This window comes from Ctenopharyngodon idella, chromosome 10, assembly GCF_019924925.1.
Source record: "Ctenopharyngodon idella isolate HZGC_01 chromosome 10, HZGC01, whole genome shotgun sequence".
Lineage (NCBI taxonomy): Eukaryota > Metazoa > Chordata > Actinopteri > Cypriniformes > Xenocyprididae > Ctenopharyngodon > Ctenopharyngodon idella.
The window spans coordinates 46186896-46197890 of record NC_067229.1 but is presented as its reverse complement, the minus strand read 5'-3'; the positions used below and the strand labels follow the sequence as shown (position 1 = coordinate 46197890).

The following is a 10995-nucleotide window of genomic DNA, read 5'->3' as shown; positions in this document are numbered from 1 at the left end:
GTCCACTGTGTTTTCTGAGGTCCAAGGTCAACGCAGCCGTATACCAGGAAGTTTTAGAGCACTTCATGCTTCCTGCTGCTGACCAACTTTATGGAGATGCAGATTTCATTTTCCAACAGGACTTGGCACCTGCACACAGTGCCAAAGCTACCAGTACCTGGTTTAAGGACCATGGTATCCCTGTTCTTAACTGGCCAGCAAACTTGCCTGACCTTAACCCCATAGAAAATCTATGGGGTATTGTGAAGAGGAAGATGCGATATGCCAGACCCAACAATGCAGAAGAGCTGAAGGCCACTATCAGAGCAACCTGGGCTCTTATAACACCTGAGCAGTGCCACAGACTGATCGACTCCATGCCACACCACATTGCTGCAGTAATTCAGGCAAAAGGAGCCCCAACTAAGTATTGAGTGCTATACATGCTCATACTTTTCATGTTCATACTTTTCAGTTGGCCAAGATTTCTAAAAATCCTTTCTTTGTATTGGTCTTAAGTAATATTCTAATTTTCTGAGATACTGAATTTGGGATTTTCCTTAGTTGTCAGTTATAATCATCAAAATGAAAAGAAATAAACATTTGAAATATATCAGTCTGTGTGTAATGAATGGATATAATATACAAGTTTCACTTTTTGAATGGAATTAGTGAAATAAATCAACTTTTTGATGATATTCTAATTATATGACCAGCACCTGTATACTCTTGTATTTACGTTTTGAAATGCAGAATACACTCAGCATAAAATTTAAATGTATTTTGGTGCCATTACAATTGCAATTGTCGCTGCCACACAAGCGCACCCGTTTTGCCAGTTGCGCCACCACGCAGATATACACAATGCAAAACTGGGGTAACTGTGTTCTTCCTATACTGTTACAAGTACAACTATAAGATAACAGATTTTTCCATCAAACTACAAATTATGGATTTAAAGACTGCTTCATCTTTCAATGTACTGCACAACTGCTCCTGGTGTAAAATGAAGGAAATGATTTGGCGGTTTGACAGTCTCGCATTACGCTGTTTATTTGACATTTTAACTTTTAACTAATTTGAGGACTGGTCAGGATAATTTTAATAATTCATAATATTTTGACAGCACAAAGGGCTGCAGTCCACATTTTAACCCTTTAACTTTCACCCCTAGATGGAGCCAATGAAAAAATTATTTTTCTTAAAATTCTTATTATTGAACATATAAAAAATGACCTCAAGCAGTTTTTTGTCAATTTATGTTTTTATCTAAAAGATATAAAACTCTACCGTACGGTTGAGATGTCAGTTTATGGTAAATCTTTCTTTACATTTGCGGTACTATTTTATGGGCTTTTCTGAATAATAAACATACCTGTAACAGTGTTATATGTCTATACCTTCCATAATTATCAGGGTCCACATGATTTTTTTTTTTTTTTTTTTTTTTTTTAAAGGTGTTTAGAAATAAATAATACATTACATATTCTGTTGTGGTGGTCAATATAATATTCAGGCCATTTTCTGTGATTTTAATTTATAACCATTTTAATAAATTCAGCAAATTTCAGTAAATTAAAAAAATTTCAGAGTTTTTCTAATTTTTTGGTTTGATTGACAGGTACAACCAACCATTTCAGAGTGCTTTTATACATGTGTTACTGTACAAGCAGCTTGCGGTGTGAAACAAATCATACCATATGTAGGAGTGTGAATGCAAATACAAGCTACACTTGCTTGATTTCACACATTGTGAAATGAATTACCAATATTTGCAAAATGGACACTATTGCTGTTGCCCTAATAGTCTTCTTCTTCATTAGTTTTCTCTTACAACTTGCAAAATCACTGTCAAAGTGCTACATTTGAAGAAGAATTTAGTTTGCCACTAATAGGGGTGGGCAAACTCGGTCCTGGAAGGCCACTGCCCTGCATAGTTTAGCTCCAACCCTGATAAAACTCACCTGCCTGTAGTTTCCTAGTAATCCTGAAGGCACTGATTAGCTGGTTCAGGTGTGTTTGATTAGGGTTGGAGCCAAACTCTGCAGGGCAGTGGCCCTCCGGGACCGAGTTTGCCCACCCCTGTTCTATATGAATGCAGTCCAGACATGCTATATCTGCCATTTTGGCATTGCAATGTAAATTGTGTTGCTTCCATGCAATTTACAAGTCCTCTTCCAAGGCCTCATGGGATAGTAATGTGTCTTTGTATGGATGTAACACTCACTTTTCATTACCCAATCAGTTCCTTTCCACTATACGCAAAATAAAATACTGTATAAATGTATGTGTGAGTAACATTTGTTTTTACTATGTCTGCTTGAGGACAAAAATAAAAAATATCCCCATGGACATCCTCATAATCCACTCTTATGACCCTATTGTCACACTTCAGTTCCTACCATCTGGCTGTGTTCACCCTTTACAGACATATCAACCGTACAGTCACGCATAGTTTTGGAAAGTCATGGCAAACAGGTGTTTTTGTGTTTCTCTTTTATTTTGCCATATTTCTATTTAGACTCTACCCTACTAACTACAACATTGTGGTTTGATTCCCTCCTTAACTGATACCATGTTTGACCCTATTATTCGATGACCAATCAGCAACTTCATTCTTTCGTGTGACCGACTGAAGTGTGCAAACTGATGCTGTCACCTGAAAACTGAAAAGTCCCATCCCTCCATGACAAAAGCAGACAGTGGGGTGGGACAATAGAGCTGTGGAAGATTTTTGTCTCATTTTCTTATTTTGACTGATTTTTTTCACACTCAAAGGTCTACCGTGTGGTTGAGAAATCGGTTAAAGTGCAACGGGCCATTAAAGAGACCAGACTCCAACAAAAGGGTCTTCACTTGGTGCAACTTCTTTCGAAATGACACCGATAGTACAAACAATTTGCCAAGAACCCAAAATGTATTTTTACTTAAACTAAAGTTGAGCTAATAGTTTGTAACTTTACAATGGAAACATTAAAGTGTTAATACAATAATATGGTTGTAAATGCATATATAGGTCAGGCCTAAAATGCAAAACTCAGTTTTGAACAGTCCTTATTTACCACAGAAGTGCATGTTTCCTTGAGAACCTGACAGTTGTGGTTGGAGCTCTTGATCACAATGATGATTTTAGCCGCAAGAATAGCAAGTTCTACCACGTCCACCCTGGTTATGAGTCAGAAAGTCTGCTAAATGACACCAAGCTACTTCAGGAAAATGACTCCGCTAGGTTTAGCAGGGCAAACTGCAATAAAACAATTGTGTTCTTGTAACGTTAACCCACCGAGTGTAGTGGTGTACTATGTACTGAACCTAAGAGCAGTTTATTTAACTAAAGTGTGAGCCAAATACAAAAAGAAGCAAAGACTTAACATGATAAAACTATGAACACAAACCTGGACTTAAATTGACATTAAACTTAACAAAGTTACAGGGACAAAGCTAGACAAGAAACAATGGACACATTAGGGTTATTTATACAAAAATATAAATGACTAACAAGAAACACCTGTGAACAATCAAGACAATCAATCAGTACATAAAACATAAGACAAGAGGCTTTTTGATAATTATTATAATTATTGATAAAAAAAAGTATGCCAGAAGTACTGAGGGAATACGTACTCCACCTCAAGGATGGTGTGCGCAGGTGGTCGTGGAGGATTTTGTCAGGTTAGTATATTCTGGAAAAATCACAAATAGTGTAGCAGTTCAATTTTATTCACAGCCTGTAACTTTCTCCATTCTCAGGGTGATTCTGGAGGACCTTTGGTGTGAAATAAAGGTGTTGTTTCATTCAATCAGGCAAACAACCGTGACCTAATTGGATGTCTTCACCAAAATTTCCAAATTTCTGCCTTGGATAAAATGTATTTTTGGAGGTGTGAAGCAAGAACTTGATTAATAAACATTTGTTAACAACACACTCTGTTGATTGTATGTGTGGATTTCTGAAGATCATATTATAATTTGACATCTTGATCGATTTGTCAGATATGACAAACACCAAACACTTTTCAGTGGAAAGATGGTTTCGGCCCTTCTCAGGAGGCTTGGTTTCCTGTGGGGGGTCCACATCTCATCGCACGTGGTCAGACAACTTCTTTCTGTGGCGCGCAAAGACATCTCAAATAACTTTGATGTACTGCAAAGTCATGAGCCTCACCACAGATTAAAAATAGTTTATTCTTACTGGAAGCACCTGAAAATTTATGTTAGCTCACACCTGTTATGAGACTACTAGTATAGCATTAATTTGTCATGGAGGAAATTCTTAAAAAAATAAAACTGTTTCCACACAGGTTTCTCAGAACCTTCTCCTCATCTGCCATTGGTCAAACACAAACTCACGCCATTGGCTGAACTGTTATGTCAGGCTGGTCAGTATTTTCAAAGCAATTGAGCAATGTTTTGACAAACAGAGCCACAGTGTTCATACTTTTCAGGGAAATCAACCTAAATGTGTTATTTATAGTATTAAAGAGAAAATTAAAAACTTTTTTCCATACATTGAATAATGTCAGTGGGGTACAATGTTGTTTTGCACTGAACTGGCTTTCATTGTATGGACAAAAACAGTTTAAACATTTCTAAATATCTGTGTGTGTGTGTGTGTGTGTGTGTGTGTGTGTGTGTTCCACAGAATAAACACAACATAATGATGACAGATTTTCATGGTGCGGGTTTTCACTCTTTAAAGGAGCTCTATGTAAGAATGACAGCTAGAGGTTGAAATGGGTACTGCAGTCCAAATTCAAAATATTGTTCTAGCGTTTTAGCGTGCCAGGCTACTCGTCTTGCCTTTAATCATCTTATTTTTCGTTCAAATATATGCATTATGAACAAAGAACCGTCATTATTTCCAAGCAATGATGTGCTGAGTTAGCTATCCAGCTAACCCGTCAGATTGTCCTACCCGGGCTTACTGCACGTGCACACATCAATATTACATCATTGTTGTCATGATAAATAACACAAAATTACTGTATTTGCATTATTGTAAGGGTAGGTTTAGTGTTGGGGTAGGTGTAGACATTAATAAAGCACAATCTGATAAGTAGCATTTTTCGCTATCTAATTTATACTTGTTCTAATGATTAATGCCATATCATATTGTGATCATACCACTACTGTACTTGCATTATTATAAGGGTTGGGGTAGGTGTAGATGTTAATAAAGCCATAAACCACGTTAATATCACGCTGGAAGCGCAATCTGATAGGTAGCATTTTTCACTGTCAGATTTTGCTAACGTTACCTAGCTACTGTTTCAATGGGAGGTAGCAAAATCTGACAGGGTAGCACAAATTGTCAGAACACCAGCATTTATCCACTTGGGTTTTAGGTTTCGGGAAGGGAAAAAAATCCACCACCCCATCCAAACTTTTAGGATACAGGGTTTCCCTCACTCGAAAGCTTGACAGACCTCCCATGCCTACTTATGGTTGCTAAACCACGATTGGCCTGTGGCGGTTTTCGGGCGTGGCTTTCAATTGACCCTTCGCCGGGAGTTTGATTGACAAGCGATCTAACCAATCATAACGCCGATTCCGCCATTTTGTTCGACAAAGCTGTCAGGAGTTAGACGATTAACCTTGGTGGACTTAAACTTGAAAAATGGTGTGTATTGACGTCTTACCGCGTTTGAAACAACATTCCTTCTCATGTTCATTCATGTTTATTTGATGCTAGAAATTAACTAGTAGAAGAGATGATCGGTTCACGAGCCTCTTGAGCTGAGGCGCGACAGCAATCTGTCACGACACATTAAAGAGCCAAAAAAAACGGTTTTTATTGTTTGAATTTCTTAAAAAAAAAAACTACACAAATTGAAAGCTGGGACTTTGTTTAATATCATAAGTATCCTGCGCTGTCTTGTCTGTCGACGTGTTGTCAGTGTCCTCTTTGCTTCGCGATGTATTTTTCCCTCTGTGTGGTGACAGCGCCACGGCTTGTCGGACAAAGCAACAGTAGCCTAACTAAGGGGGGCGGGTTTTTGCGAAGGGTCAATTGACATTGGAAGGCGAGGAAACTTACACACTGTAAGATAATTAGTTGATTTATTGATTTATGATAATATCGCGTTTTAATATGCTCCCGTTCATAGAGATTTTTAGATAGATGCTGAGGCTTTTTAGGACGGGTAGAATCTGCGATTTCTGACCCAGTCCGCTGGCTTCCAAGACTGTATTTGCTGCATGTGTTTTCCGCCAACTGGCAACCCGGGGTGGCGAAACACTATTGGTTAAAGGTGCTCTAAGCGATGTCACGCGTTTTTAGGCCAAAACATTTTTTGTCACATACAGCAAACATCTCCTCACTATCCGCTAGCTGCCGGTCCCCTGTACACATTGTAAAAAAACGCGTTCTCTGTAGTCGCCACAAGCTCCAAAAACGGCAATAAAAACAAACTGGTGCAGCCTGGACCACAAAGCATAATAAACACGCTCCAGCCAATAACCGACAAGAACGATTTTAAATGCGCGTTCATGACTGTTTCAGGAAGCACGGAGAGGAGGAGGAGGGAGGGTCTAGCTAGCCTCTGTTTTGTTTGACAACACTTCGAACGCCAACAGGAAGTTACTCCGCCCAGGATCGCTGAGAGCACCTTTAAATTGGCAACGTGCGGTCTTGCACAGACCGAAACCAAAAAAATTTAGAAGTAAAATAACTGGCTGTAGCAATGGTTTTCAGAGAAATGACTATGTGAACTGAGCATGTTTAGTAAATATCTGGAAACATTTTATAGTATTTTTATGCTTTAGTACAGTCAAAAACTTACATAGAGCACCATTAACATGGGGCCACATGTCCAAAGTCATTTTACATCAGCTCACATGGTGGCATCTGAACAACTGCCTAAATTTACAGTATGCAAGTATGGCTCATATCTACTTGAATGGGGAAAAATCTTCAAAACTGGTAAAGAATTTTTCAGACTGGTGAAAAATAAAATGAGTAGTTCATTGTTGCACATTGTCGAGACGTGAATGTGAAACAACTGAATGTGCACTAACACTAACAATCAACTTCTGCAGTTATTTAAACTCACCACCAGAGGTCAATCTTGGTACTTGCTCACATGCATTAGTTAGTTGTCAGTTGCCTCTCTGTTGTTTAATGGCATACATACAGCATCACAAAGCCTTTTTTCGCTGTGTATATAACGGTTTTCTTTTACACTTTTTAATTTTTTTTTTTTTTTTTATCTCGTGTCGTGAGCTTGTACAAAAAGTTTCTGCCTTTCACAAAACAAAAATAATTAGAATAATAACAATTTATTTGATAAAACTTTTGGCTGTCATGGAAAATGGTCCAATGTTGACATACTGAATTATATGAAAGCATTATTGTGACATTAAAAAAATTTAAAAAAAAAAAAGAAATTATGAGGATTTTTTTTTCTTATGTGGTGGAAATGGACTCCTATAAAACTAAGCCAACTGTTTGCTATGTTTATAAGGCGAGAAACAACAGGCAAAAACACTGTTTTTTCATGAATTGGTCAATTTTGAGATTTTGGGCTATCTGGCTTTTCATAAAGTTTCAAACTAGTGGAAAGAAAACATCCAAAATACACTTTTAAGTGTTGCTTTTATTGCACTTTATCTATTTGCTTATATAGAAAAAAGCATCAAATTCTAATCAAAGTTGCTGTTTTTTGTTACTTTTAGTGGGGTTCAGATTGGTCTTATCGGACTACATTTTTAAGAGACATGAATTATTGACCGGACCCCTTCTGTTCTATTTGGGAGTTGCAGGACGTTGTGATGGGAATTTGGTGATCACCCATGCGTGAAATTGAGAGACTTGAAGGTATATATTCCAAACACCCTAGCAACATGGCGAACACCTTAGCAACCACACAGAAACACCCTAGAACTGTGGCTAGAATTGTTATTTGATGTTAATGAAATGTCTGTGAAATTATTAAATGCTTTTCACAGATGTGTAGCCAATGTATTCAGACAATGACACGAGAAAATTTGTTCAATGTTTGTATTGAGTTCAGGTGAATATACAGTACATTAAACAGTACAATAGTTAAAGACTGTCACAATATTTCAGTAGAAACAGACCATATATTTGCACTTAATGCAAAATTGTATTCATTTAAACAAAAGGGGAATAATCATGATTATTATACATATTTAATATAATCTTGTGCACCAGTTCATTGCAGGTTACCGATTCTAACACTTGCAGTTTATTAGGTTGCTAAATAAACTTGGTTGTTAATATTACATCAATAACAAGAGATACAATATGTTTTTGTGCTTAAAAGTTGTGCTTGTAAAGGGTCTGTTCACACCAAGTTTAAAGTGACTAAAATACATGAAAGTATAAAATATTTGCAAACCATTTTTTTGCACCAAAACTGTTTTGTCTGAAAAGTTTGGATACCTGAAGAAACGGCATTTGATCAATTTAAATAAATCAATCTTGTGTCCGTATATACAAAACTAAAAGGTTAATCTTAAAATCTTGCCGACTTGGTGTGAATAGGCCTGAAATCTACAGGACATAACATCAAAAATACACATAAAAAGCCATTCATATGACAATATCATGACTATATGCCTGACATTTAACAGTAAAAAGAATAACTTAGTTTCAAAGAATGGCAGTTAAACTCATGTGCTGTATACATTTAAAGTGAGAAGTGCAATAAGTTAATAGTGGTTAGCTTCAGCTTAGTTTGGTGCACTGGTCATACGGTTTTGTGTCTGTGATAACAGTCCGTCATGAGTTCTTTAAGCTGAAGTGTGTATTTTTTATTCGTTAAAATCGTCTATCCTGGTTTAATGTGCAGATAAACTGCTAGTAAACCATTCGTAGTGTGAGTTACCAAACGTTGGCTATGTTCGGAATAGCATACTACAAGTAATGTTTCTGTAGTGTATAGTATTTATGCTGTGCATAGTATGTATAATGTCTGTATGCTTAGAATGCCCAGGTGTAAATGTGCAGTATATATCCCATAATGCAATGTGCTCGGCTGGAGTCAATTTTATGTGGGACGAAAAACTAGAAGCTATGATTTTTAACAACATTTTCTTGGCTTATTATTTATTGTTGCATAATGTGTACCGTTTCATATTCTTTTAAAAAAAAATAGTAGGCCATATTCAGAGTATAGTGAGCATTTTGCAGTAGTGTTGTCAAAAGTACTGACTTTGATACCAAGTCGATACTGAAATTTTAAAAATGTGACCCTTTGAGTGCTGTTGAGCGGCTGATTGGCCATTGTGTTCACACGCTCAAAATAAGTCTGTTATTGGCTACAATGGTCAACGTGCGGGAGCGTTTGAAAGCACGCCGAAGTGTTTGAATTTGAAAGCGGGAGCTCCCGTGTGTATCTGTGTAAGCGCATTGATGTCTATTTACGACATGTTTTTGAAGCATTGATCATTGTAGCCAATCACAGATATATCTGATGAGCGCGTGAACACAATCAGGTGTTTACGAATCAGCTCAACAGCGCTCCAAGCGTCACATTTTTTAAATTTCAGTACCGACTCGGTACTTTTGGCAACACTAGTTTGCAGTATGCAGTGTGCTAGTATACCATTCCGAAGGCTCTTTCAAAACATCGCTGTGTTTGTTTGAGTGGTCTGAAATGTCAACTTCTGACTCAACCAATGGCGCGAGTTTGGGGCGGAGCTACAATGGAAGAATGGGAGTGTTTTGGAAACCTGTTTGGATCATTATTTTTGTGATTTTGTGCCTCTAGTGGTGTAGAAATTACACACAGCAGCTTTAAATACACGGCAAAGTATTGCTAAACCGTTCCCAATTTTCTTGCTGGTAATTTGTCAATGGATCAATCCACTCAAGACAATGAAAAACTTATGAAACACACAAAACGGTATTAATAATAACACACTGAAATACCTCTCATCTTCATAATTCAAATTCCATCAATGCAGCATACCTTAGCCTTCATATGGGCGGATACGTTCAAGGGAATGTACAAGAGGTTCGAATGTATATACGCTGTGTAGAAAAATAGCGAATAATCTGGTTGAAAGCAATCTGTGCATAGCCTGCTCACAGGCGGAGGGGTTGAGGGGGAGTTCAGAAGGTTTGGTCATCGTTGCAAGAATCTGTCCAGTGACCGAACGCCTCGCAGATGTCGCAGTACGGTCGTTCGCCGCTGCGGGTGCCGTGGTAGGTGGTGTGGGGAGGCGAGTCTGGGGATTGTGTTTGCGTGGGACAGTCCTCCGTGTCGTGCAGGTCGAAGCAGTCGCAGATGTCGCAGAAAACTCGTGGTGGGGCTTTCTTCTTCTTTTTGACCTCACCAAGACTTGAGAGAAAGAGGATAAACAAAAAAATTGTATTATGACAAACCCTTTTCAAAGAATAACAGTAATATAGTAACAAAGACACTAGTAGTGCAAGTTAAGTTAAAGGGTTAGTTCACCCAAAAATGAAAATTCTGTCATTAATTACTCACCCTCATGTCGTTCCACACCCATAAGACCTTTGTTCATCTTCTGGACACAAATTAAGATATTTTTGATAAAATCCGATGGCTCAGTGAGGCCTGCATTGCCAGCAAGATAATTAACACTTTCAGATGCCCAGAAAGCTACTAAAGACGTATTTAAAACAGCTCATGTGACTACAGTGGTTCGATCTTAATGTTATGAAGCGACGAGAATACTTTTTGCACGCCAAGAAAACAAAATAATGACTTTATTCAACATTATCTAGAGATGGGCGATTTCAAAACACTGCTTCATGAAGCTTTACAAATCTTTTGTTTTGAATCAGTGGTTCGGAGCGCGTATAAAAGTCACGTGATTTCAGTAAACGTGGCTTCATTACATCACAAGTGTTCCGAAATTTCAATGGTTCACCACTGGGGGGCATGACTTTGGCACTTTGATACACACTCTGAACCACTGATTCGAAACAAAAAATTCGTAAAGCTTCGAAGTTTCATGAAGCAGTGTTTTGAAATCGCCCATCACTAGATATTGTTGAAAAGTCATTATTTTGTTTTTTTGGCG

At 37.8% G+C, this 10995-nt stretch overlaps 1 protein-coding gene across 3 annotated transcripts in view; it reads right to left on the bottom strand.

Annotated features, from left to right (window-relative positions):
• Positions 1 to 7964: 7964 nt before the first annotated feature.
• LOC127520991 (CAP-Gly domain-containing linker protein 1-like) overlaps positions 7965 to 10995 on the bottom strand; it is a 31095-nt gene continuing 28064 nt past the window's right edge. For all 3 annotated transcript variants that reach the window (XM_051909805.1, XM_051909807.1, XM_051909806.1), the window contains one exon: positions 7965 to 10286. In XM_051909805.1, coding sequence (XP_051765765.1) covers positions 10058 to 10286 — 229 coding nt within the window. In that variant the 3' untranslated portion in view covers positions 7965 to 10057. The remainder of the gene's footprint in view (positions 10287 to 10995) is intronic.